The sequence below is a fragment of the Mesoplodon densirostris genome, chromosome 10, assembly GCF_025265405.1.
Source record: "Mesoplodon densirostris isolate mMesDen1 chromosome 10, mMesDen1 primary haplotype, whole genome shotgun sequence".
NCBI lineage: Eukaryota > Metazoa > Chordata > Mammalia > Artiodactyla > Ziphiidae > Mesoplodon > Mesoplodon densirostris.
This window is the reverse complement of record NC_082670.1, coordinates 33,828,567-33,855,813: the sequence shown is the minus strand read 5'-3', so window position 1 is coordinate 33,855,813 and position 27,247 is coordinate 33,828,567. Positions and strand designations below refer to the sequence as shown.

The window sequence follows — 27,247 nt, the reverse complement described above, 5'->3', positions numbered from 1 at the left end:
AGCAGTGACTCTTGTACTCAGCCCAAAATTCAAGTTAACAGAGAATCAGAAAGGCAATTTTTGATTGTTTGTAGGGAAATTATTTTTTAGTGCTTAAGAAAAACTTTAATAGCTCTCAAATGTATTGTACGTGTAGCAGATTGTTTTCAGCTATAAATTTGCCTTCTCAATTACTTTTGAGCCCAGATGATATTAAAATGATTTTACATTTCATAACTATATACCTCCTGGCTTTCTAATGCCTGTCTTATCAGTTTTACATGTTCCTACCTTGAATTCACCAGCCACTCTCGAGTTTCCTGTTATACTTATCCAACCTGATTTCCTTCAGTTTTCAAACAAAAATCTATATTCTGCATGAATCACCCCCACACGTATTGTGTCTCTGCTCACACAGTTCTCCCTTTTAAACATACTCAGTGGCATCCACATCCTTCCAGTTAACAGAATGTTCACCATCCTTCAAAGCCCTCCTCAGTTCCCACTTTTTTCGATCATTCTATCTCAGAGAGATCAGACCTCTTTTGAACTCGTGGTGCCTTTAGAAAGCGCATTGGACTAGTAGTCAGAAAGGTGAACTCTAGTTTTGGTTCTACTCAGGAGCTGTGAGGTCATACATAAGTCACTTAACCTCTCTGAGCTTCAGTTTCCTCATCTGTAAGAGGGAGGTACTTTTTGCCTACCTGAATGGCAGGGTTATTGTAGGATAAGGTGGTGGTATTGTATAAAATAATATTCAAATATGCCATGATGGAGTTCAAATGTGGTAATAGATAAAGGTATTATTACTTACTGCTTTGTATCATTTTTATGTTTTCATGTAACAGTGTTAGTTTATTCTTCAGGTGTGGCCGTTTCCTTTAGTTTGTGAGGTACTTTGGCTTTAGGTTTTTAAAACTCCCTGATAGGGCTTTGCCATTATAGACCAGGTCCCTGACTTTCAAAACCTTATGAAGCAATGGAGGAGAAAGATAGACATAGAATTAATGAATTACAAAGGAAAGCTTCCTGGACAAAGTGGCTTTGAGACCTGGTAATGCCTCAGCAAGAGTGGCTACTGGGCGGCCACTCTCAGCTCTTCATCTTCTCTCCACAAAGAACAGAGGAAGAGTTCCTTGATCAAGTGAACAAGAAACTGGCTCAGACCAGCCCCGAGAGAGGCATGTTGACCACGAAGCCCTGCCACTGTAAGGAAGTCCTGAAGTTAGCGCTGTCACCCCTCACCCAGCACTGCCTGGTCATTGGAGAAACCACTTGTGCGTTTTACTACCTGCTGGAGGCTGCTGCTGCCTCCTTGGACCTGTCAGATAATTACATGGTGAGCAAGCTCTGCTCTCTGCCCCTGAGCTGAGCCCTATGACTAGGGGAATGTCATAGGGATTTCTTACCATCAAGTAACTTGCAATGAAAAGTGGAGGAAAGTGGGAGAGAGAAAGGAGCTGTAAGGGGTCTAGGAGAAAATATGAAGTGGGGGTGAAGGAGCACCGTGTGCTGCCAGCCCTGCCCCAACTCCTGCACACACAGTCCAGCTCCCCATTTCTAACTAAATCCTGCCCCAGTTCAAATTCATCATAACCTTGATCTAGCCCTCGCCCCAGTCACACGCTTAGCAACATCCAAATCCTAATCCATTTTCTCCATCCCTTGTCTCGTTTGGAGGCCTTCCTTTATTTGAGGAAGGCAAGCAGCCTTCTGGGCCAACCCTCAGCATTCTCGTTTTTTAAAAAGCACAAGGTGAAGATCTGTCAGTTTGAGGAGGCCACTTTCTGCTGTCTTCGGTCAGAGGTGAGGACGGGGTAACCTTGAAGTTTGGGTTGTTTCTCCTTGAGGAATATCCTGTTATTTCCTTTAAAATCTCTTTTTTTGTGTGCAATTATAAATGTGATTCAAATTCAAAACAGAAATACATGTAGAAAGTGAAAGAGCGCTTACTAATCCCATGTCACCCCCAGCATAGTTAATAATTGGTGTGAATTCCACCAGCTATACACACATAGTCATATCATTATTGTTTTCCATTATTTTAAAAGTAGAATCATAATTCTACATTGTCTTTTTTCTGCATCTGGTTTTTATTCTTAAAAATACAGATGGAACATATTTGCATATTGGCATACATCCAATCATAGTTAACAGGTGCCAAGTACTACGTTATATCCATATATCAAATTTACTTAGCCATTTCCTTCTTCATGTACATTTAGGTTGTCTCTAATTTGGGGTTATTATAAACATTTCTACAGTGAATATTTTTGTAAATATCTCTTTATTCCCTTGTGAGGGTGTTTCTGTAAGAGAAATTTCCAGAGGTGGAAATTTTGCTAAGGCAGACAATATGAATGATTTCACAATTAATAAATATAATGCCAAATTGTCCAGTATTATATGAACTTGAGTTTTTCTCACTTCTTCACATCCTTACCAACATCAGATATTATAAGTCTTCTTTAAATGTTTATTGGTCATTTATTTCTGTGAATTGCCTGTCATGTCCTTTGCTCACTGGAGTGTATATAAACTAATTCAGGGGGATGCAGGGGTGAACAAAATGGATGAAGGTAGTCAAAAGATGTAAGTTCTGGAGATGTGATGCACAGCATGGGACGGTAGTTAACAATACTGTATTGTATATTTGAAATTTTCTAAGAGAGTAGACCTTAAAAGTTCTTGTCACAAGAAAAAAAATTGTAACTATATGTGGCGATGGATGTTAATCAAACTTACTGTAGTGATCATTTTCCAGTATATACATACATCGAATCATTATGTTATACACCTAAAACTAATACAATGTTGTATGTCAGTTATCCCTCAATTTAAAAAATCATCACATTGTACACCTTAAAGTTACACAATGTTATATGTCAAATATATCTCAATAAGGCTAGAAGGAAGAAAAGAACATACATTTCAAAGTCTCTCCCTGCAATCCTACCACTGAGCCACTGTGTCCTCTCTTTATGTATTCTACCAGAGGGGCTCAGCATACATAAATGTATATAATCTTTCCCCTTCCTTTGTTATATACAAATAGGAGCTCTCTATACTCCATTCCACATCTTGTTTTAAAATAAATAAATAAATATACCTTGTAGATCATTCTATATCATTTATAACAAATTTCCCCAGGGAATGAGATTTGTATATCAAATAGAAACTCTGGGGAAAGCATGCCATGAGATATTCCATTTTCAAAAGACAAATAAGGGTAAACTTACTTATTCTGGATGAATAACTCATAACAGCAACTTCTCCCAGCCTCATTACTGTTAAATCCAACAGAACAAAATATGTTGGAATGATTATTTATCAAGTTATAAATTATGACTTCATAAAACCATGGGGGATGTTTTGTTAGAGAGCCGAGCTTTAAAATAAAATAAATAAAAACTAGTTTCAATGTGAACCTTAAGATACCTTGGTTAGGAGAGTAAACCTAATGTGTATAAATGCCTTTGAACACCAAAGGGAATATTAGAGTTGTCCAAGGTATTGCATTCTTTGTGTTTCAACCAAAAGGTCTTTAGAGCAAAGTTAAATAATTATTTCTTTCCCTTTATAAGAAAGAATTATTGTGCAGTCTTCCTAAGATTGTTCAGAAATTACCATAGACTTTATCATTTTCTTGGAGGATTTAGCCATAGAACATGCAGGTATATGATAACCTCAAGGTAGTTCCTCAGATCCTGCCCTCAAATGCACTATGGTGGTACAACTTGTTTATGAAGAGGGATATGGGATTGGATGATATCTCAGATGCTTTCCATGGCATCTGAAGCATCTCAGTCTCTGCCCAAATGATAATCCCATCTGAGTCTAGCAGCATCACTTTCTAAATCACAGCCTTCCTCTACTACTCACTGACAAATGTGTGGGAGATGAGAAAGGAGAGTGCTTTCTCCCTAATTCTGTTTTCTCACTCCTTTACTTGGCTCGTGGCCCCACTGGTGCCTGGTAGCGTGGCCAGGCTCTGCTCCAACTCAGCTCACTCGAGCAGCTCAAGGGCCCCAAGTACACATTCCAAAATAAAAGCCAGTGTGTTACATCCAGAACCTTGTCCTCAATACTCTTCCCACGTTTACATTACTGTTTCTCATTTTACCGTCTCCAGGTCTGTTTCAACATGGGACAGATCACCTTGGCCAAAACATTGGCTAGGCAAGCCCTTCGTCTGCTGAAAAGGAGTTTCCCTTGGACCTGGTTTGGTGTCGTTTTCCAAACATTCCTAGAGAAATGCTGGCGTTCCTGTTCCCAGAGCCAACCCCCAGACAATCCTAGTGAGAAGTGAGAAGCCTAACCAACTTGTCCTGCTTCCATTTAGGGCCACAGAGAACTAAACTAGGACCCAGCCTGGAGTTTTGCCTATTTGACTATAAAGACTGCTCTTTTTACAGCCAATTCAGTGTAGCTGAATGAGGACTTCTTTAGTTTTTGGAGTATGGTATTATCCTGTCTCTTTCAAATAAAGATACATATATGTGTATTGTGTGTACACATACACATATATGGCAACTTAATATCAATATTATTTCTCGGATATATATATACACATAATACTAAGTTGCTACCTGGTTATTGAGCTATAATAATTTATAGGAAATGTATTCAACCAAAAGAGCAATTCAAAGAATGAAACCTTTTTTAAAAAACCTCTCTGAAAACTTTTTTTCTGGTTGAGAGGGATGAATTTCAAAGGCATATTGGGTTAGAAGTAGTGGGATCCCAGGAACCTTTCTGAGTCTGAAAGTCTGGGTGAGTAGACTCAGATTTCTTGTGGGGAAGGATAGCAGACACTGGTGAAGAATAAGGGCATGCTAACCACCCTTTGCTTCACACCAGTAAGAAGAAGCTGGCAATCCTGCAGCAGCAGGTGCAATGCCTCTCCCTGCTCTGGCAGCTCTACAACCTGGAGGCCACAGCCAGCAGCCGCAGGTTTGCCTGCCTGGCCATTCTTATGCAGGAGAATTCAGCCAAGGAGTCTGCCAGTGAAGCCCAGGTAAGCCAGCCCTTGGTTTACGTCTGTCCTCACTCAGAAACTTAAAATGGTAGGGAGAGACCCTGCCAAGTCCCTGGTTAAGTGTGGGTCCACAGTAACCCAGACTTAACAGGACACCACTGATCTTGTGTTTGAGCAGGGTTCTCAATTTGCAGTTTATACATGGGCTTTCAGGTACGAAGCTATCTGTGAACACTCTGCACTGAATGTTGACTTGTGTGTGTATGTTCAAAAGAGCATTTGGGGAGTGATAGGAAGTAGGGAAGGGATCATAGCTTTCATCAGGTTCTCAAAGAAGCCAGTGGTCTAAAAAAAGGATCGGAATTGCTGACTTAGGAAAAAAGAAGAAAGGGCAATATGTCTTCCTAATTTTAGTGTCCATCTGTCTATATCTCTCTTTTATCCATCTGTTCAACAAATATTTGATGAACACCTATTCTGTGCCAGGCACTGATCTTGGTTCCAGGGAAACAGATAAGTGAAATATGTCCTATGTTAGGTGATAATAAATACAATGAAGAAAAATTACGTGAAGACCAGAGGACATGGAGTTCTGGGAACTGGGTGCGGGGCGGGGCGGGGGGGGATGCAATTTTAATAAGATAGTAGGGAAAGCCTTACTGAGCAGGTGGCTTGTGGGCAACTATCTGAAGGAGATGAGAAAGTAAGCCACATGGCTATCTGGGAGAAGAGTGAAGAGTGGAGAGGAAGAGGGCATAGCGAATGCACAAGGCATGTCCTCTGTGTTTGAGCAACAGTGAGGAGGCCAGTGTGACTAGAGGGGAGGGAGGAGAGGTGGAAGACCCAGGAGATGAGTCAGAGTCTAGGGAGGGGGATGGGAGATGGTGCCGACCTTGGAGGCCACTGTAGGGGTTTTGGCTTTTACTCTAAAGAAGGTGGGAAGCTGTTAGTGGCTTCTTAGAAGTGGAGTGACCGAGTCTGCTTATATTTTAATAAGATTATTCTATTGGAAACCTAACGAACACAGTGTTTCAAGAGTGTCATCAATGATGTCACGTGTGCATGCAACTGATAACAGAGATCTAGGCAGCAGTTCTGAAGAGTTCTAAGGGGCAAGAATCAGAGGACTTAATTAGAGAAAACATAGAAGAGGTGCAGTTTGGCCAGCGTTTTGAAGGGGAAAGTCTCAGATTGGGGAGAAACAAGAGGCACAGATGGAGAAAGGGGTTTGTTTCAAGAACAGGCAGTGAGAATGACCAAATTAGAAGTGTAGGGGTGAGAAGGAGTGTGTTTTCATAGCTGGAGTTGAGGTGAGTGGTGGGGCCCCCAGGAGTGCTGACTGAGTGAGCCGCAAAGCACGCAGGGGGCTCTTATGCAGGAAAGGGACGAGATGGAGATGCAGCCTGACTGTACAGTCTGAATATTTACCCCATGTTTGTTGCCCTGCAGGTTGTCTCTACCTACGTGGCCCTCTCCCAGTTCTCCCAGAACATGGGTGACAAGGAGAAATGGCTGCATTGTGAACAGATGGCCATTCAGAAGAACAGCCTATGTTGGTTCTCCAGGGAGGGATTGTTGGCCACAGCCCAGCTCGTGCAGGCCTTGGCCTACACCAAGCTCTGCCTTGGCCATCTTGACTTCTCCATCAGGCTGGGTAATGGGGCCTGACGCTGGTGGGCCTAGGGCTTTTAGAGAGGCCAGGTTCGCCTCTAGACCTCACAGGATGCTCTTTAACCTCCTTAGGTCTTCAAGCTCGTGAGATGTGCAGACACCTCAAGAAACCAGCTCTGGAGAATCTGGTTCTCTCAGTTCTCTTCAGATCTGCATTTCTGAAGAAAAAGTATTGAGATCATTTTCTGTCCTTTGTATTTGCTGCCTTAGAAGGGAGGGTATGACCTTCCAGAGAAGCTTAGAGGAGACGGAGAAATTGTCCCCTCTCCACAGCCAGGACTGGCTCTTCTCTAGTCACTCCAGGAAGCATTGTCCTAAGTTTGAGGGGTCAGGAGTAGAAATGCAGAGTCTGAGCTACCGAATATTCCTTTTTTCCCCCATTTTTCTGCAGGGAGGTAGGTAATTGATCAAGACCCTGGAAATTGTCTCAGAGTCATTTTCCCACTTCCTTTGCCTTAGTGACAGGTCTGATCCCAGGCACAGATGCTCTCTATATAAATAGAGTTATGGAGAGGAGATTTAGGGGATATTAGTCTGCTTTGAAGGTGTAAGATCCCCTCCCCTCCTATACTGCCCTCCCCGTTCTCTAGCCGGTCCCAGTGGCTCTGTCTCTCGGCAGATTTGACCTGTGTGTCCGTGTGCTGGAGAGTCAGTGGGCGCTCATTTCCCAGGGTCATGATGTCCTTGGCCTGGCCTGCTTCTATTCTGCTTGCTTAGATCTGCTGCTCTATGGAAAAGGTAAATTTGTGCTGGGCTCTGCTGTACTCCTGAGGGATTCAGACCTCAGGTGGGGCCCTGGGTTTGGAACATAGGCAGTCATGAGCCTGTCCCTTAGGCATGGCCTCTGCTCCTGGCCTCTGGTTCCTTAAGGTCTAGGAACCACGCTGTGATTCAGGGATGTCTGCCTTTCAGGTGCTGTCTCCTCCCCTGTACTACACACCTTCTATACCACTTCCTACGTGGACAACTTATACTAACCTGGTTACTTTCTCTGTCCACAGGATGGCTGTGTCGGCCCTTTGGGGAATGTCTGCATTTCATTCAACATTATGAGCATAGCTGCATTCTAAATTCTCAGAGCAATGTCATGCTGGGGGTCCACTCCTCTCTAGCTATGTGGTAATGTGGGGTACCAGTGTGTTACTCAGGGCTGTGGGAAAGGGTAGAAATTTGAGGACACCATGAACTCATTTAAACTATTGCCTTTTGCCCTCCCAGGCAGGACTGTTCCACATCTCCAACCCACTTCTTTGTTTTTGTTTTTTTTTAATAAATTTATTTATTTTATTTATTTGTTTTTGGCTGTGTTGGGTCTTCGTTGCTGCGTGCGGGCTTTCTCTAGTTGCGGCGAACGGGGGCTACTCTTCATTGCAGTGTGTGGGCTTCTTATTGCGGCGGCTTCTCTCATCCAACCCACTTCTAAAGACCACCTCCCATTTACCCCCCATCTTATTTGTAGGGTTCTTCTTGTCCCTTAACAGGTTTGGGCTTATAGATTAAGGGTTTGGTTTAGAGTTACATTTAAGTGCAAGATAACCCATGGCAAGGCTGAATATCATTGGTTTCCTTTTAAGTCTCCTTACATGTGAGTTAGTAGCCTTGGCCACTTACCAGAATCACAATTCTGACTATCTAGGAGATCTTAGAGCCTTAAAAAAGTGACAGTTCTATGAAAGAGCCATGGTTGGTAAGCAGGGGAGAGAGCTGAGAGCTGTGATTCTTCCCTTTCAGGTTTGCCCAGGACTCACAGTGGAAGCTATTTGAGCACCACTTCTCCAAGGCTCGCCAGTTGGTGAAAAGAACCAATGCCTCACTATTTGGTTCACATGGCTTTGTGCGATTCCTAGAATGCCATGTGCTAATGTTACAGAAGATGCCAGAGGGTGTCTTCGTGCATACTCCCTCAGAGACTCCCCGCCAAACCCTCAAGGTACCTATCTCCATTACCCTTCAACTAACACCTAAGTTATGGTACTCTTTCTGCCACCTGCATCTCTCCCTTACTCTTCTCCTTGCTGCCTCTGTCTCTTTTTCCCCCTTGAACCCTTTTTTTACTCCACCTAGAAAGTCTTTCCACCTACCTCATGTATCCTCCCAGATATTCTTGCATGGTCAGGACTGGATTCCTTAACTTTCTGGATTTGCACAGCTACTACCCAGTACCATTAAAATGTTAACCCTTAGCCTTTCTCAGTGGACCACTCTGGCTCAGTCTATAGTTTGACACATCTCCCTGCATCCCTGCCTTCTGAGTCTAAAACATTCCAGTTCCTCTGTATCTCAAAACAGACTTTCTGGGCCTACTTTACCATCTGGGCCTACTTTTACTCCTTTCTGTTAACCCAGCCCTGAGTGAGTATGCTGAGTGGGGACTGCTGTAAGTTCTGATGGAGTGGAGTGGAGTGGAGGAAGGAAGGTACTAATCCCTGAGCTAATGGACCTTCGCTTCCTTTCAGTACTTTAAGGAGTTCTTCTCTCGATGTGTGACCTGCCCTGTCTATCACCAGTGGGTCTCTGAGCTTAAAGCCTCTGTAATGAGATACGGAAAGAGAGAGTCCATGTCCTTGACTAACGTCATCAGACCTTTTGACACCTGCTTGACCAGGATTTGGATAGAGGGAGAATTCCTGGAGGAAGATAACTCCTTTGAAGGAAATTTGCAGAGTAAGCATTCCTTCCTGGAACCCTTGTCTGAGAGACATAAAGAACAGTCTCAGATTCTTACTCACAAGCAGTCAAAGACTGTACCTCCAAATAAGAAGGGACATGCAGATAATTATTAGGATTAGTCCTTGCTCCAGAGGTAATTGTCCTCCTCTCACAGTGCCGGACCCAGCCTAGACAGAGACCCCTTATATTGTTCAACAGTGTAAGAGCCTCTCTTGGCCCTTTGTTTCAGCATCTATAACCCTTAGGCATAGGAAGTTCCTCCTTGGTCCCAGCTTAAACAAATAGATTGTTCCCTTGGAGTAGCTGGATGGTCACTAAGGGAGAAAGAAGGCCTTAGAAACCACAATGTCTGTGAAGGTAAATGATAAGATATGGGCAAGTAAAAGAGAGGAAAGAATATAGTTTCTTGCTTTAGGGCCCAGCAAATCTCCTCCTATTCCAGGCCATGAGTCAAATTTGTAATTGCTGAGGAAATTCTTTGTGTTTGTATTACTCTTTATGTTCCTATTTTCAGGATTTGTCAGAGTGGCTGATGTCAAGGAGAATAAAGATGAAGAAGAAATTCAAGAATATATATGTTAAAACAAACGAACAAAAATCATCTGAAGGAACCATGATTCTTTTATTCCATGTAATACAAAGATATGCCCCTCAAGTCTCCTTTTTAAGATACTGTATAGTAAACATATTAAATATGCTAGCCTTTATCTATATCTTTGTCAAAATAAAAGCCTGTGTTTCTAAAGCATGAAACTTAGATCTTTCTTAACTCTTAACAGTCATTAATGCAACTATGGCAGAAATTAGAATCAGAGCTAGACCGGAGGCCAGGGAGGCTTTGAGATGAACTGATTCCATCTTATATAATAAGATGAGATCCATTAACATAATCTTTTCAAGGTTCTTCCATGTTGTAGAATTCCTTTTTGTGGCTGAATAACATTCCTTTTTATGGATATGCCACAGTTTGTTTATCCATTTATGAGCTAATGGATATTTGGGTTGTTTCCACATTTTGGTTATTATGAATAATGCTACGATAAACATTTGTGTACAGGTTTTTGTATGAACATATGTTTTCAGTTCTCTTCAGTATATACCTAGGAATGGAATTGTTGGGTCATACAGAAACTCTCTGTTTAGCTCTTAAAGGAACTGTCAAATTGTTCTCCAACGTTGCTGTACCATTTACATTCCCACCAGCAATGTGTAAGCATTCCAGTTTTTCACATCTTCACAAACAATTGTTATTATTTGTTTTTTTGATTATAGCCATTCTAGTGATTGTGAAGTGGTATCTCATTGTGGTGTTGATTTGCATTTCCTTAATGACTAATGATGTTGATCATTTTTTTATGAGCTTATTGGCCACTTGTATATCTTCTTGGAGAAATGTCTATTCAAATCCTCTGTCCATTTGTTGTTGGAATATTTGCATTCTTGTTGAGCTTGAAGAGTTTCGTATATATTCTGGATACTAGACCCTTATCAGATTTGATTTACAAATATTTTCTCTCATTCTATAAATTGTCTTTTCACATTCATGATGGTACTGTTTTGTACCACAGAAGTGTTTTGTTTTGATGAAGTCCAGTTTATCTGTTTTGTTTTTGTTTTTTGGTTGCTTATACTTTGGTATCATATCTTAGAAACCATTGCCAATCTTAGGCCACAAAGATGCTTTTTCTCTGTTCTCTTCTAAGAGTTTTATAGTTTTAGCTTTTATTTAGGTCTTTGATTACTTTGAGTTAATTTTTGCATATAGTGAATGGTAAGTTTCCAAATTCATTCTTTTGCATGTGGATATACACTTTCTCAGCACCACTTTTTGAAAAGACTATTCTTTCCCCCATTTAAATGACTGAACACTCCTGTTGATTTATGGTTTTATTAGGTATATGGGTTTTTTTCTGAACTCTCGGTTTTATTCCGTTGGCCTATGTGTCTATCCTTATGCCAATACACACAGTCCTGATTATTGCAGCTTTGTACTAAGTTTTAAAATCAGGAGGTGTGAGTCTTCCAACTTTATTATTCATTTTCAAGATTGTTTTGGCTATTCTGGGTCCCTTGCATTTCCATATGACTTTTAGATCAGCTTGTCAGTTTCCACAGTTTCCACAAAAAGGAGAGCTGTAATTTTGATAGAGATTATGTTGAATCTATAAATCAATTTGCAGAGAATTGCTGTCTTAGCAGTATTCCTTGTGTTTATATCTGTGATGATTTCCCCCTTGTCATTTATTTCATCCATCTTCTTGAGTAAAGTTAGCTAACACTTTGTTATTTCATTTTACTTCAAAGAATAAGCTCTTTTATTTATGTATTAGTTATGTCATTTTTCTCCTTTAAAATTAACTAGCTATTTGAGTAAGATGCTTACTTCTTGTTAAGGGTGTGAATTTTCCTCTGAGAACTTCTTTAACTGAATTCCAAAGGTTCTGATATGAAGCAGTCATCTCACCATGTCACCTGCATTTTCTTTGCTTTGTTTTTGTGTTTCTTATAATGAAATTTAGTTTAGCATTTTCATCTTAGCAGTTACTTTTACACCTATGACTCTGGTTGGAAGTCTATGAATACCAACCAAAGCAATGATGGAATTAATATATTTCTCCTTCCCTCTTCTCTTCCAGCCAATTGATTATCTTAGTATTTTCTTTTGTATTGTTAAATATACCTTTACTTCTGTCACGTTCTACAAAGTTCAAACTACATTCAGACCAGGGTACGTTTCTCCCAGAGGGGTGCTTTTTAGACCTATTCTGCCCTTCCCCCACATTCTCCTGCCCTCCCCCCACCACCACCACCTTGTCTTCCCACCAGGCAAGTCCCCAGTCATCTAAGCCAGGGGAAATGAGGGCTTAGTTGATTGGTGGGCAGCTCCTGCCTCCCTAAGGGACAGAGTAAATTTAGGTTCTGTCACAGGCTGAGACTTTATCAGAGGAAGCTCAAAACATCCTGCCAGAGCTTCCTGAAAATAGCATCACTAGACTTACACAGTCCCTGCCTGTTCCTTCTCCTCAGATACCTAGACCAAGCTTAGGGCCCTTCCAGATGGTCCAGATGGCGAAAACCTCCTTTTGCTTAGTTCTCCATGATTATAAAAGACTGGGTTCCTGAGCACCTCATCTTCTCCATTTAAGTCTCTCATCTCAGTATGGGCAAATATTTTCAAACTGAACAGTTGAGAAGAAATCATGGCAGAAACCTTAAAAGGCCTCCTATCCCCAGCCTGGACTAGCTTTCATTTACACTTAACCATGGCCATACCCTTACCATTTATTCCTCCTCCCCTCACCCCCATGCCCTTTTTCCACTGGACTCGTCCCAGGCTCAGAGTTCAGGCCAAAGGGAACAGAACTACCAGATGATCACCCAGTTGAGAAGGAGCCAGCTCTGGTAAAACGGAGGTCTGCAAAGTTCTTTTATTTCCTGGTGCTTGAAAATCCTTTGTCCGGCCAAGGATTAAGCTTGGTATCTATTTCAGCTTCTGATCTTACTCCTGTTTCTTTGCAACTCCATCTCTCATACCCCACCTGTCCTGAGTCTCCTTTAACTAATTATTATCCCCCTTCTCCCACCATACGTCGTTACATCACAAGATGTCACTTGTTTACAAGGTATAGAGCAGAAAGCAGAAGAGATTTCTAGACTCAAGCAAATGACTCTATACTTTCAGGTATCCTGATAAAGGCAGGAAATACTTTTGAAGAAGTCTTCTTGATGCCCCTTAATTCAAACTGTGTGCAGTATTCTGACCAGGGAGGGAAACCACTTCCCCACTAGCAGAACAGGCAGGAGATCATACAGCACAAACCCTGGACCAGTCTTTTCAGTTCTCGGGCCGTGTGAAGTCAAACTTGGGCCCTTTCCTTCCCCCTCAAGCATCAAGAGCTCATATATTATCATTTGGAGTTTATTTAGCCGTGTGGTGTAATGGCAGAGGAACTAGCGTTGGGGGGGCTTCCCCAGACACCTCAATCGTTCCAAGTATCACCAGGTGAGAAAAGTCAAGGTATTAGATCAGATCCTAAAGACCCTCGTTGCTCTGATATCCTAAGGATCTAGGGCACAGGCTGCGTGGATGGCTACACAGAACCCTGGGGATGATCTCTGTGAGTTTACAGGATGGTGAACAGCTTAGCTGGGTGGAATCTCGCTATTAGGTGGATCCTGGGCTGGCTCGAAGGAGGCTCCTCCACTCTTGTCCCCTCCAGGGAAGATGACTGTGGCGTATGTCACAGGCTTGGAGCAGATCTCAGCCTTAGGAGGCAGAGGGGGCGAACAGGACGGGGCTGGGGGTGGGTGTTTCCCTGACAGGGAATCAAGAGGAAGGTTGGTGTAGGTGTTATTGTCAAAGGAAGGTGGCGAGTCGAGCCTAACATACGGTACATCCGATGGCAAGTCAGCAGCCAGTCCAGAGTCACTGATGTGGTGGACCACGGAGGAGGGGGCCTGTAACAGAAGCAGGCAAGTCAGGCAAAGAGAAAATGCCTCCCTCTGCCCCAGTTCCCTTAGATGGGAAGCCTAGGACCAGACTGGATCTGTCTCTTCAATCCTGAGCATGTCAGTGGGCAAGAAGGCTTCCCTTTGAAGATTTTCAAGCCCCAAGTTTCTCTACAAATCTGGGGAGGTGGATAGCAAGGTGGGAAGGTGGGAGCCCATTGTTGCCAAGTTTACAGCATTTAGGAAGAGGGTTTGGACCTCTACTGGGTCCCAGTCTTTTCTCCACCCCATCATCCTGGGACTTCTCAATGATTGTGGCAGAGGGAGGGCCTGGGGAATTTGGCTGGGGGCCTGCGGAGGTCTCTTACCAAGCCTGAGACTCCACTGCTCTGAAATCGTCCACAGGCAGCAAGCCTGTTCCCTGGCAGGGCAGAGGACAGACGCACAGTCTGCTTCTTGTGCTGACTCAGTGCCCCCCCTCACGCCCTTCAGAAACTTTGGAAACCTCTGTCCTAGCCCATACTCACCTTCCCCACTCCCACCAGCAAAGTTTTCCCCTTCCATCTCCCCAGCCCCCACCCCCAGCCAGCCCTAACTCTCCCCCCACCCACTTACTGCTTCCACAGCTCCCCTCAACCTGCCTCAACACTCAATCCATCTCCCGAAATCCCCCACCTCCTCCAGTCACCTCTCCCCAATCCCACTGTCTCACCCTCTCCAATTCCTGTTTCTCCCCAGGCCGCCTCCCACTGAATCTCTTTGCTCTCCTCTACCCCTCAGCCATGGGAATTCTAGGGTCTGGAGACCCTTACTGAAGCCCATCTGTAGGGGGAGCAGACCTAGATTCTCAGCCTTGAATGCAAGACTGGCTGATACAGGACCAGGGGGCCATTCTGAGATAGGCAGGTGGACAGCTACCTACCTTTCCTTTTGGCCATCACAGCAAACAGCACCACCGCCAGCACCAGCAGGCCCAGCAGGAGCACAACACCCCAAATCAAGGGTCTGCTGAGAGATACAAAGTAGTAGGTGAACTTAGCCCTGAAGCTGGCAGGGAGCTGCTTGCCAGGAATTCTAGAGAAGTGGCACAGAGGTGCAGTTCTTGGTGAGCCATGGTTGGAGAAAGATTTTTGGAATGGAATGAGGAGGACAGACTCAGGCAGGGCAGAGAGAGACACTATCAGGGTATCCTGGCTGGAGATCTGGGATGAAGGGGGTCAGTGCTGAACTGGGATAGGGAGGTATGTCTGTCTGTCTGCCTACCTGCCTGGTCAGAAATTCCCCAGGAGTGGAAAGAATCATAAAGTTTCTTTTCAATTTAGTCTGGGGCTCTAAACAAGCCGTATCTTCACCACGACCCCTTCCCAGCTGCCCAAATACAGTTCTTGTCAGTACCTCTTCTTATCTCGGCTGGGATCCAATGGGCTGGCGCTGCCTACAGGATCTGAAGAGGAGATGTCAGCCAGACTGCTGACCTGATGGTTCTCCTCGTCCTCTTTCAGGCCAGGAGCTGAGTCAGAAGGAAATACTTAATGAGTAACATACCCATTGTGGGCAGGGTTCAAGGGCCTATTGAGATCTGAGGGACTGGGGGAGTGGAGCTGAGGAAGGAGAAGTCCCAAGTAAGGAGCACAAAGAAGGGGTGCTTGGGATATTCCTTAGGGGCCTCTCATTCTGGAGGTCAGGGAGTGGCCTCTTTATGTCTTTATCTGGTTGTGAATATGCTCACTTTCCCCTTTACCACCAGCTCCCAACCCTCTCCCCCTGCATTTCTTCTCCACCTGCTCCCCTTGTACCCAGGCTGCTCAGACTATGCAGAAACCCTATTGGCTAATCTGTGTCCACCTCCCTACCCAACCTCACTCATCTCATTGGAGACCTTGCTCCTGGCTCTCATCACTTGTCCTCCAAAGGAGCCTCAGCCCAGCCTGCTAGACCTCTCCACATACCTGCAACCCTGTGACCGCCCCTGCAGGCTGGCTGAGCTCCACCCCAAGCTCTGCACTCAGGAGCTAAGGGTCAGCCCTGATGTGACACAATGCCAACTGATCCTTGCTGAGAGCCTTGCTTGGACCCTGAGACTCAGTTTTGTGACAAGGTTTCTGTCATCCCAACAACATGCTTAACTTCTGTCTGTGGGACTCAGGGTTGGTTTCTCTGGGCCTGAGGATCTGCCTTGGGAACCCGGGCAGTCCTTCTAGACCCTCTGAGAGGAGAGTCTTGCCATGTTCTTAGAGATTCACCATTCCCACTACCCAACCCATTACAATCCAGGAACTGGAGACGCTATGGCCCCAATCTTGCTGCATATGTCCTGATCTCCTGGAGTTTTTTTTTTTTTTTTTTTTTTTTCGGTACACGGGCCTCTCACCGTTGTGGCCTCTCCTGTTGCAGAGCACAGGCTCCGGACGCGCAGGCTCCGCGGCATGTGGGATGTTGCCGGACCGGGGCACGAACCCGCGCCCCTGCACCGGCAGGCGGACTCTCAACCACTGCGCCACCAGTGAAGCCCCTCCTGGAGTTTTTTAAATCACCCACATCCTCCCTGGATACCATGCTCTACCTGCTTGCCTGAACATCCATTCTCTACAGCTGTTGGGATCCTCAGCACCTGCCTCACTGCAGGTACCTGTCTCCCTGCCACCTATTCCCAGTGCATTGTCTTGTCACAGCTTGCCATTTAGGGAGTTCTAACCTTGAGTTACTAAACCTTAGTGTCAAGGAAGAAGGAGAACAAAGGATGACTAAGGTTAACAGAAGTATATTTATAATATAAATAATGATTGTGGACTCAAGAGGGATTCTAATGAGAGCCTAGCCCATCCTCCTAATTAAAAGATGGAGAAAAAACTGAGAGAAGGAAAAATGCCTTTCTAAATTTCATTATTTTGGGCATTTGGCACCAATTACTTGAAAAAGGAAGACCTGAAAATGAAAAAAATGTCAGCATCCATAAGTGCAAGGTAGGACAGTTTCTGCTTCCTCAGGTAGCTGACCATGTTCCCGACAGAGCACTTTATTTTTTTACAATATCCTATTTTTCTGGAAAAAAATTAATACTTTAAAATGTACTTTCAATAAATATTTAGACATGAGAAAGTTACAGGCTATGAAAATGAAACCTGTGAAAATAGTTTCTATACTGAAAATAGGGTTGAGAATATCAACTATTCTCAACCCTATAATATTAACTATTGCTGACACTTTTTTCTGTTTTTAAAACTGAATGAGTTGAAGGAATTCAGGCATTGAATGTACCCTGCCTGTAGGTGAGGCACATACTAGATGCTCAGTGAAGACCTATAAAATTAAATAAGATATAAATTCAATAGTTTTTAAGCCATCAGACTTGTTATTACAGCAATAAAAACCTGGAAGATGTAAAAAAAATTAACTCCAGTTGATATGTCTGAATTAAAACTTTGTTTAAAACATTTCTAAGCAAAATAATAGCATCAAGTATGTTGAAAATGCTGGACAAGGAGGCCAAGGCCCTGAGTGGGGAAAGAGAATTTGCCTTCCTGTGGGGAGACCCACTTGTGCGGGAGGGGAAAGGGGACTGCTATGTGGCTGGTTTATCTCAGACTTCTCACCCAGTTTGGTTTCCGTTCCCTGCAGAGCTGTCAAAAGGATATCTGCTCCCAATTCCTCCCCCACAAGGGCCCCTACCCACCAAGGACCCAAGAGCAGCTGGTGGGGCAGGAAGGCAGGTTAGAGCGGTGGTGGCCAGGCTGGGATAACTCACCTGCAGGGAGCACATCCAGACTGATTCTGTGCACAGTCTGGGGCCCTGAGATTCCCTCTACCACGCAGCCGTACTCTCCGGCATCCTCCTCCTGTAGGGTAACCATCTCCACCTGGAGCAGGCCACCCCCCAGGTCAGTGAGAAATACACGGCTGCTGGCTGGGGCCCTGCGATCCACAGCTGACGACACCAAGGGCTGGCATCCCTCTGGCAGGAACCGGCACCACACCTTGCGAGCCTTGACATCCTGGAGTCGGTAGTGGCACTGCACCAGGATGGAGCTCCCCACAGGCGCCTGCAGCACCTCAGGGAGGCTGCCAGCCGAGCCCTGGCCTGGGGAAGGAAAGTTGCAGGGATGTTGGACAGGGCATCTCCTGGCCCACCCACTGCATAGGGGCACAGGGATCTAGAGGTCCAGCTTCTGGGCCTACATGTTATTGTTGCCATGGTAATGCCCTTATTCCTGCTCATGGAGCGGGGTACATGGGGCCCAGAGTGCAGCTCCTTCTGAACCTTACCTGCAAGTCCCAGGAGCAGCAGCAGCAGCAGGTTGGGGCCCATGGCTGGGCAGGGAGACGTCAGCTCTGGGGCTTGCCTGGACACTGACACAGCATTCCCCTGGGGGCAGGAAACTTTTGCCTCAGACAGTCACGTGGGGTCCTCAGTGACCATGGGGTGGGAAGCAGGCACTGGTGGGCCCCTCCGTGGGTGGGGAGAAGGAGCTCTTTCAAGCCCTGGTTGGTTCAGTGCTCAGGAACTATCCCTGAGGGTAGGAATGGGCAAGGTAGGGTGAGAAGGCCCAAGGAAAAGCAGAAGGCTGGGAGCCTGCCCCCCGCTAAGGAATGAAGACGGGGAGGAGGAGTGTGACAACCAGAGAGCATTAGAGAAAGGGGGAAGATGATCCTCAGGGTATTCCAAATATAGACTCCGATGATGCAGAGCTGTGACAGAGGGAAGTACAGTGTCCTTCTCATGCCCGAGGCCATCTTGATTTTAAATTCTGCGTGAGTGCCCCGCCCAAGCTCTCAGGAGATCTCCAGGAAGCCCCACCCTGATGGTGCGCCCTGGGCTGGCCTGTCTTCATTCCCTCAGATGGGCGCTCCCTAGACACTTTGAGTGTGGACCACGTGCTCCAGTTCTAGAATTTGCGTTATTGCTTTGATAATTAGTTGGATATTGAACCTCATGTATTCATCTCATCTTCCTAGCTTTTCTCTCTCAGTTTCCATCTTTTTGTTCTGATTCTTAGAAGATAGCCTCATCTTTTTCTTCCATCCCTTCTCTCCTTGTCCTTCAGATTTTTATCCCTTAGTGCTTTTAATTTACAAGACTTTTTATTCTCCAAGCATTTCTTATTTATAGCATATTATTTTTGTTTCATGAATGCATTATCCTCTTTGTTAGGAGACAGTTCTCTATGAACATTTTCGGGCCTTCCCAGGAAAGGGCACTGAACAAGCTTTGTTCCAGGGCGATTGAAGAGCAAACATGCCTTGGGAGTTAGAGACAGTGTGTCAGCTCCAGAGAGATTTGCTTCCATCCTTCCCCTCCCTCCCTGGAGAAGATTAGTTCATGTTCCAGAGTAAAGATCTCTCTCTCTCACTCTCTCTCTCTCCCTCCCTCCCTCCCTCCCTCCCCAGAGAGGAAGAAGGGCCAACGTGCCAGATGTTCTATATAAGCTCCAAGTCTCATAATTTGGGGTTCCTGTCCTATGACACAAACCCACTCCCTGCACAGGGAACATCTGGCCCTCATTCACGTCACCTTGTGCAGAACTGGGGTTTGGGGATCCTGCATGGAATGTGAGTAATAAACCTGCTGACACCGGGGGAGCACCAGTGCTCAGAGAGACAGGAGCAGTCAAGGTGGGGATGGCTGGGAGGACACACTGCTCTGACCTAGATGGTCACACCTGGAAAGGGGCATGAAAAAGCCACCCTCCCTCCTCTGTCCTCTTTTCTCTCCTCCTCCCCTCTCTCTGCCTCTCTCCTTCCTCCAGGAGCAAGGGAGTTGAGAATGGGAAAATGGGATCAGGAGCCCGAGAAAGCCGGCTTCTACGTTAAGCTGAGCCTCATGGACATGGTGATAGGGTGACCAGTTGTCCCTGTTTACCTGGCACTGGGGGTGTTTCTGGGAGACAGGACCTTCAGTGCTAACACTGGCAGAGTCTCTGGCTAACTGGACAGCTGGGTCTCCCCAGTGAGTGATATGGAAGTACGTATATCTGTCCTGCCAGTATGTATCAGGCTTTCTTTGATTTCCCCATAAGAAAATTGTTTTCACACTAACAAGCCATGTGGGAGCGTTGTGTGAGGAGGAGACCTCTCTTCAATATTTACTGAGTGCCTAAAACAGATACAGTAGCTGCTGCGTGCCTAGGACAGAGGTGGCCAGGATCCAGGGAGGTGTCCTATCACTGGGCATTAGAGAAGAGGAAGGAAGCCAGTGCTCATCCAGGACCTACTATGTGCCACACATCCGGCCAGGACTTTAATGTTATTCCTTTCAATCGCATAAAAACACACCGGAGTAGGGTTGTTTTGTTTTCGTTTGGTGTTGGGTTTTTTGTTTGTTTTCACATGTGAGGACCCTGAGGCTCAGAGGAGTTAAGGAATTTGCTTAAGTTTTCTTAGTAGGAGGCAAACTTGAAATTGGAAAAGCCCTTCTGTTCAGTGTGCACTCCAGAGAGTCCAAGGCAGGGGATCCCGATGGCAATCCGAATCCCAGGGTAGATGTCTCTGACATGGCACAGCAGGCAGGAGAAAAGGCTGAGCTCCCAAGGGGAGGAAAGTTCCAGCGGCACTCCACCGCCAGGCACATCCTGGAGCCTCCCCTTCCATCTCATCACCCTCGGTGCCCAGACGGGGCGGGAGCGAGGGAGCTGCAGGGGGCTCAGTTTGGGCTCTGCTCAGCCTTGGCTCCTAGACTGTGCCTGTGTCTGCAGGAAGGAGACGACTGCCCCAGGACCCGATGGGGAAGTTTCATGTGCCGCTGAGTCAGGGACACCAGGGAAACACAGACTGGACCAGAGACCTGGAGCTGGGGACAGAGACAGCGGAGCAGCCTAAGCAGGGAGTGGGTGAGGCGGGGCTGGGGCAGGACTGCAGTTAGGGGAGAGATGTTTTGACATGAGGCTGGAACACAGGACTGCATCAGGGGCTCCTTCCCAGTGATTCAAAACCCCAGGTACCCACCCCCAGCTTAGGGGGCAACGCAGCCCCGTGTGGCCATGGCCAGAGGGGCTCCTGGGCTTCCACCTCTCTGAGGCCCAGGACAGAGAACCTGAGGATGTGGCCAACTTGTTTCCTCCTCTTCGGGGCAACCCACCCTCAGGGTAGTCTCCATCCCACTCTCCTCACTCCACCTCAGGTGGCATGTGTGTGTTGAAGAGAGAGATAAGGTTCCCTGAGCTGCCTCGGCTGTTCCCTGTGCCCCCAATACTCTTCCCCCCTTGCTTCCTCAAAGTGTTTCTCAAGTGGTTCCTTCTGAGTACTCTTCAGAACTGCATCATCCCCCGTGCCTTCTGCACTCCCCGTACTCCTAGCCTGACTGACTGACTGACTTACTCTGTTTGTCTGCTCTCTTCCCACTAGAACATGGCTCTGTGCGGGCAGAAATCTTTGCTTGTTTTGTTCACTGTTGTGTCTCCAATGCCTAGACTAGTACCTGGCACAGAAAATATTTCTTGAATAAATATACAAATAAATGAGTAGGATTGAGCTAGAGGGAAGGACACCTTGAACGCCAAGTGAAAGTAGGATTTCCAGGCTCTGCGAGGGACTTTGGGTAAATCCTTTCCCTTTTGAGCCGCAGTTTTCCTTCCACAGGGTAAGGGGCTCGCACCAGAAGTCCCCAGCTCTGGCTCGCTGCACTCTGCGACCCAATCCCTTGCCATTTCTCCGGAGGCGGAGTAACATGATAAAAGCTGACCTCTAGGTTTGCTAGAGGTTTGAGTCAGCTGGGAATTGGATGGACTTGAGGGCGGCGGAGGGAGGAAGGGGCCCTGGGGCAGGGGGCCCAGCAGTCATCCTAGGGAACTGATGGACAGGAGGCAGGAGGAGGTGAGGAGAGGGTGCTAGCGAAATTCCACAGGAGGAGGCAGCGCTTGGTAATCAGATCTCTGGGAGGGAGAGAGAAGAATAAAACGATTGGCCAGGGCCTCCCTGGTGGCGCAGTGGTTAAGAGTCCGCCTGCCGATGCAGGGGATACGGGTTCGTGCCCCGGTCCGGGAGGATCCCATATGCCGCGGAGCGGCTGGGCCCGTGAGCCATGGCCGCTGGGCCTGCGCATCCGGAGCCTGTGCTCCGCAACGGGAGAGGCCACAACAGTGAGAGGCCCACATACCACAAAAAGAAAAAAAAAAAAAAAAAAAAAAAAACGATTGGCCAGTTTGGAGCCTGTGGGAATGGAGGGACATGACATCCTAAGACCCTAGGCCCCAAGGAGCCAGACCTTTTATCTTTTCCTCATCTGAATTCACTCTCCTAGCCCTGTAGCAAAAGAGAAGACCTTCATGATGCCCTAAACCATTGGTTAAACATGAAGTCTCGGATTTATTTGTGAGAGTGTTTAATGTCCAATGTCCAGAAGTTGGTAGATGTCCTTCCCACCTCCCATGCACACACACACACACATGCACACACACACGCACAAATCCCTGCTTCCAGGGGCCAGGAGAAGCAGGGTACAGGCAGAGTGGCCTTTTGTAAAAGCAGAACCAGGAGACTTGGTGGCCAAGGGGCGGGTGTGCAGCAGGCTGGGGTGGTCCGTGCAGACCGCTCCCGGGCCTCTCCTCCACCGTGGGTCCTCCTCTCACGTGTCTCTCAGCTCTGCAACAGACAGAGTACTCACTCGGCCCCTCTCAGCCCTACCTCACCAGCCCCCAGCCGCCACCGTACTCGCCAAGCTCACCTGTCAAGGTTTGGAGCTGGTAACCTGGGTCATGGCCACAGTCCAGCCCCCTGGCATGGGGTGTCCTCCGTTTCTGCCCATGCCAGGCTGCAACCCAGAGAGCGCTGGCTGCCAGAAGCTTGCTGAGAAAGATGCAGGCCAGGAGGAAAAGGATGGAAATGGGTGGGAAGGGGCTCTCTTCAGAAAGGTTCCTTGGAGAAAAAAAGAGGACATGTGGGAGGCCATGAGGGGACCCACAGACTGGAATCTGCCCTCATAGAAGGAATGGGGAGACACCAGGAGCTCCGGGGGCTGAGGATATCTCCCCATCCAGCACCATCCCTGGATGAGGCTTTGCGGGGCTTGGGGGAGCCTGTAGCTAGGAGACCTGAGTTCCAGGCATGGATCTGCCTGCTGACTGCTTTTAAACAATTACCTCCCTTGCTGAGCAGTTTTCTGCATGATGGTGTAGTATGGTGTGTGTGTGTGTGTGTGTGTGTGTGTGTGTGTCTGCATGCACATGTGCACTTCATGGTTATACTCACAGTGTTTAAACACCAATCAAGAACCAGTCGGAACTGATTCTGGTCCCATCAGGGAAGCAGGGGTCTGAGGGTACCAGTTTTGTACTAAAATACTAAAAGTTTCATTGTTGCTGAATTGTGGAGATGTCTGAGGGCTGCCAGGGGAAGGGGTGGGAGGCCGACCGTTCAGGAGTCTTGGAGCAGCAGCTACTTACAAACTGTTAGGGAAGTTTTGCAATATTTTAACAACTGGCACAGTCATACCAACACACACTGGCTGGTTGGAGGGGTGTTTAGACAAGATCATATGCAGACACTTTAGTGTTCTAATTGCCGTGGAATTTGTACTCCTGGCACATGCCACCCCCCAGCTGCCACCCCATGCCTTGGCTCTGCAGGGTGGAGGTCTGCCCAGGGATTTTAGGAAAGACTTGTCACCTTACCTGGAGATGCTGTGCTCCACCTGGGCATCTTCAAAGCTCTCAGACTCCTCAGGGATCCAGAGATCTCCAGGGTCCTGGTAAGTAAGGGGGTCTGTGGGAGACAGAGCCTGTGAGCTTCTAGCCCCCCTCCTTGATGCCACAGTGGGGAGAACCTCTCTGGGTGGGGTGAGGCTCTCTGGGACATGGCCCTGGGTGGATCAAGTTGTTAACCTCTCTGAGCCTCAGTTTCCTCACCTGTAAAGTGGGGCAATTAGGAACACCTTCTTAATAATAGTGTTGCAGGATACAGTGAAAGCATCCTGTGTAGTGCCCATCCCCTCACAGGAGCTCAGTAACTGCAACTCCCACCCTCCCATCACACAGGGTCTTTAGGAAGATCAAACGAAATAATGGGTGTTTTTGAAAGTCCTGTGTAAACAGTCAAGCTGCCTATACCAGCTATGGGTTATTGTTATTGTTGTTGTTGTTGTTGTTGTTGTTGTTATTCTTTTCCTGCTATCCTCTTGGGAGTCAGCTGAGCCTTAGACCCTGATAGGGCTGAAAATCTGTGTGTCCTCGCCCCCTACTCTCATGGAGGTAGGGTTTGGGGTCTAAGGCAGGCGGTGTCCCCGACCCTCCCCACCTTAGACAAATGTTACTTTCAACCTTCATTTCCATGATGAGGGGCCATGTTGGGGAGAGGGGTTGGACAAGGGGAGAGTCAGAAAAGGGATACGTAACCTCAGATCTGTTCTCCTTTGGGACACAATCACGTTCTGGGGACACAGACAGAAAGCTTTCCTGAAGGGCATCCCCTGTGCAAGCTCAGGGATGAGAAGGACCCCACCACTGCCCATCTCACCTAGTCAAGCCTAAAATGAGGATCCCAAGCAGTTAGCAGCAGGAGGCTGGGGCAATGACTGTCACCCCCAAGCACTTTTAACTCTGTCATGTCATAAATGGAGGCCCAGAGAGGAGAAGCACGTTGCCCAGGGTCACAGCAGTGTTCCTTTCTAGGGTTGTTTCTCTGTACCAGGTTGGTGCTTAATCTATGTTGGTAGGTCCATTGGGTGGCTGGGTGAAGGAATAGATGAATATCCTCCTACTCCTTAAGGACCACCTCAGTGCTCACGTCCTAACCAGATGCCAACTGGGTAACGCTGTTTGGGGGAAGCAGGACCACAGCTAGCTCATAAAGCGCCTTGTGCAAATTAGAGACCTGTACCCTTCCTGCACGTGATGCAGTCCTCCACCAGGGAGCACAGCCTGGAGAGAGACAGCAGGGGTGGACTGTGACCCCTTGTGCAGTTAGCAACCTGCACAACCATCCACAGTGACCCTGAGGTGACCCTGAGTTGTGGGGTGGGGAGGGACAAGATCCACACTGTGGGATTTCCCAGGGTCCCCGAAAGCCCTGAGGGCGGTCCTGTGCTCAGACACTAAAGATGACCCCAGACCCAAGGGCAGGCCACGCTGCAGTCAGCTGCCCACTCACCAGCCAGCACCTCCACCAGGACCTTCCTGAGGGTGTCGGCCTCGCTACCATGGAGACTCTGGCACTGATAGAGGCCAGCGTCGTGGGCTTGAAGATTCCTCAGCGTAATGGTGAGTGTGCCACCCAGGGCATCGTCCGTGATGGCCGTGCTCCCATTGTACCTCTTCAGGAAAGACAGCAGCCACGAGGGGTGAGTGCTGACCACCTGCTGACACAGGCCCTCTTCAGCCAGCTGGCGGCACCAGGCTTTGCGTCTCCCCCAGTGCTTCAAGAAGTTGTAGGGGCAGGAGACCCTCAGGGACCGGCCTGCCATGCCCTGGAACACCGTGGTGTTGTGGGCTCGAGATAGCTCTGGGGAGGAGACATTCCTTCACTTACCAAGTGTTTATTGAACACCTACTATGTTCAATGAACAGAAGAGACAGAAATCCTGCACTTAAGGAACTCAGGCCTTTACACAGGTTGGGAGAAGGTGACATAACCCAGGTATGTGTTTATAGGAAGCTGAAAACCAGGAAACCCGGGTCCTGGATCTGGCTTTATCACCATTGGTCTTGCTGGACATCTTTAGAGCAATAACTGACCCTCTCTGGGCCTATTTCCAGAGACATTTGGTCTTGATGTTCCCTCCAGTCCTAGTCCGCTCATGTTCTTCCTGTCACATGAAATCAAGCCCTCCCCTCTCCCACTCCATCTCAAGAGAGCAGGGCCAGTGGCCCTCTCAGGCCTGGGCCTGGTCCCACGTGGGGCTGGGCACCCCCTCCCCACGCCCACCATCCTTGCTTACTTTGCAGCTGCCCACGCTCATACCAGCACTGCATTCTCCTCTTTCTGACCTTTAGCTTCCAGCTTCCCTATTTCTGTGCCTTTGTTCCCCTTTCAAGAGGGATGCGTCTCAGAACTATTTTGGGAGAGACATGAGGCTGCTATTTTAGGGACCCTCCTTGGGGTGGGCTTAGAGTGCCAGTCTGTTGCCAGGGCAGGGGCTATAAGAGAATCACCCAGTGCCCTCTGCCTTAGCCTCCCCTCTCTTCAACTACATCTTGAACCACATGGTGACAGAGACTTGTAAAAAGGATTGGGGAGCTGGTGACCTGTCTTTTGTAACCAGAGAGACCTGGTGAGCAGTGCCCCCTCCATACTACCCAGACCATCCCTCTGCCTTTGGGCAGGCCAACGCATCCCCCTTCCCCTACTCCACCTCCAGCCAAGAAGCTCCAGCTCCATTGGAACAGTCTCTCCTCTCACCCAGGTATGTCTATTGCTCCGGGAGAGCAAGAGGCACCCTTCCCCAACGAGAAAAGGCCGTCATGTGCAAGAACCTGGGGTGCCAGTCCCCCCAGCTCAATCACAAAATCTTTAGCCCCTTCACCTCCCATCCAGGGCTGAGGACAAGAGGACCTTCAGAGCATGGGAAAGATGCAGATTGCCAGTACCAGGTTCTTTTCTCCCTCCCATGCTGCTACTCTTCTGGGACTAGTTAAGTGGTTCATAATTTTAGGGGCTCTTACCAGTGCCCCCCAGAACTTCCCCCAACTAATAGCTAGTGCCTGAGATGCCACCATCAGAACTCCTTCCCTTTCTAGGTGTCCGAATCCACCAGCCTCTGACACTTCCGTGTACATGAAGAATCTGATGCTGGGGAGAGAGGGAGATGATGAAGAATATGGGGCACAGTGAGAAGAGGGGGTGCAGGACATGCCGAGAATTTCAGCCATCTTCACACTTTGGCTCAGTGCTCCCTACCCACCCATGCACTTGCCATATACTCAAGGAAGGAGAGGGAAAGGAGGCAGCGGAGGGAGGGAATCCTACCTGTGACAAAGAGCAAGATGAGCAGCCCAAGAGGCTCCATGTCACCCTTCCCTTGTGGAGGACAGACGCAGGGTGCCTTGTGCAAGATCTCGTCTTTCCCTTGAACTGCAGAAAGGAGAGGGTCAGGCTCGTCGGGCACTGCCCACAGGAACTGGCTACTGGAGGTTGAGCAATCAGCAGGACTGGGATCTGACTTTATGATTCAAGGAGGGGGAGTAGGGTGGGGGAGGAGAGGAGAGGAGGAGCCACGACTGCAACCCAGCAGCGGATCCCAGACCTCCAAGAGGACAGTCCACTGTCCTGCCTGTACCAGCCTTCTCAGTTGTTTAGAAGACTACCGTTTCTCCATTCAGTTGCCTTAGTATCTTTATTGAAGATCACTTGACATGTAGGTCTACTTCTTGACTGTCTACTCTGTTCCATTGATCTATGTGTCTATCCTTTTACCAATATCACCCCATCTTGACTACTCTCTGTAGCTTTATAACAAGTCTTGAAATCAGGTGATGTGAGTAATCCAACTACATTGTTCCTTTTCAAAATGGTTTTAGCTGTTCTAGTAACATTGCTATCTAAATTTTAGACACTGTATGTCAATTTCTCCCCCCT

At 47.3% G+C, this 27,247-nt stretch overlaps 3 protein-coding genes across 4 annotated transcripts in view; 1 reads left to right on the top strand and 2 right to left on the bottom strand.

The window, feature by feature from the left end:
* The window catches only part of LOC132497902 (adenylate cyclase type 10-like), a 42,266-nt gene extending 32,855 nt beyond the window's left edge, over window positions 1-9,411 (top strand). The window contains exons 24-33 of the mRNA XM_060111447.1: window positions 1,099-1,318; window positions 1,660-1,785; window positions 4,112-4,284; window positions 4,840-4,996; window positions 6,407-6,611; window positions 6,701-6,797; window positions 7,248-7,366; window positions 7,630-7,747; window positions 8,360-8,558; window positions 9,085-9,411. Of these exons, the coding sequence (XP_059967430.1) occupies window positions 1,099-1,318; window positions 1,660-1,785; window positions 4,112-4,284; window positions 4,840-4,996; window positions 6,407-6,611; window positions 6,701-6,797; window positions 7,248-7,366; window positions 7,630-7,747; window positions 8,360-8,558; window positions 9,085-9,411 (1,741 nt within the window). The remainder of the gene's footprint in view (window positions 1-1,098; window positions 1,319-1,659; window positions 1,786-4,111; window positions 4,285-4,839; window positions 4,997-6,406; window positions 6,612-6,700; window positions 6,798-7,247; window positions 7,367-7,629; window positions 7,748-8,359; window positions 8,559-9,084) is intronic.
* Window positions 9,412-13,441: 4,030 nt separating this feature from the next.
* On the bottom strand, window positions 13,442-18,053 carry TREML1 (triggering receptor expressed on myeloid cells like 1). 2 transcript variants are annotated; one of them, XM_060110920.1, is made up of 7 exons: window positions 18,011-18,053; window positions 17,493-17,825; window positions 15,951-15,953; window positions 15,143-15,242; window positions 14,670-14,755; window positions 14,116-14,168; window positions 13,442-13,756 (listed from the first exon to the last, which is right to left on the bottom strand). In XM_060110920.1, exons 1-7 carry the CDS (start codon window positions 18,051-18,053, stop codon window positions 13,442-13,444), a joined length of 933 nt encoding a protein of 310 aa, XP_059966903.1. The 2 variants fall into 2 exon arrangements, with proteins under 2 accessions (XP_059966903.1, XP_059966904.1); XM_060110921.1 differs by lacking the exons at window positions 15,951-15,953; window positions 17,493-17,825 and having other exon boundaries at window positions 15,143-15,240; window positions 18,006-18,053.
* Window positions 18,054-19,390: 1,337 nt separating this feature from the next.
* On the bottom strand, window positions 19,391-26,759 carry TREM2 (triggering receptor expressed on myeloid cells 2). The gene is made up of 6 exons (XM_060111446.1): window positions 26,639-26,759; window positions 24,824-25,174; window positions 23,350-23,440; window positions 22,364-22,594; window positions 22,144-22,298; window positions 19,391-19,404 (listed from the first exon to the last, which is right to left on the bottom strand). The coding sequence occupies exons 1-6, from the start codon at window positions 26,676-26,678 to the stop codon at window positions 19,391-19,393; spliced, it is 882 nt and encodes a 293-aa protein (XP_059967429.1). The 5' UTR covers window positions 26,679-26,759.
* Window positions 26,760-27,247: the final 488 nt, after the last annotated feature.

Coding starts and splice junctions, on each gene's coding strand:
- TREML1 (XM_060110920.1), bottom strand. CDS start 18,053: ATGGGCCCCAACCTGCTGCTGCTGCTGCTCCTGGGACTTGCAG. Junction 17,826..18,010: donor GCTGCTCCTGGGACTTGCAG/GTAAGGTTCAGA, acceptor TTCCTTCCCCAG/GCCAGGGCTCGGCTGGCAGC. Junction 14,169..14,669: donor TGTGATGGCCAAAAGGAAAG/GTAGGTAGCTGT, acceptor CTGCCCTGCCAG/GGAACAGGCTTGCTGCCTGT.
- TREM2 (XM_060111446.1), bottom strand. CDS start 26,678: ATGGAGCCTCTTGGGCTGCTCATCTTGCTCTTTGTCACAG. Junction 23,441..24,823: donor CCTGGTGGAGGTGCTGGCTG/GTGAGTGGGCAG, acceptor TGTCTCCCACAG/ACCCCCTTACTTACCAGGAC. Junction 22,299..22,363: donor GGCGGCTGGGGGCTGGTGAG/GTAGGGCTGAGA, acceptor ACGTGAGAGGAG/GACCCACGGTGGAGGAGAGG.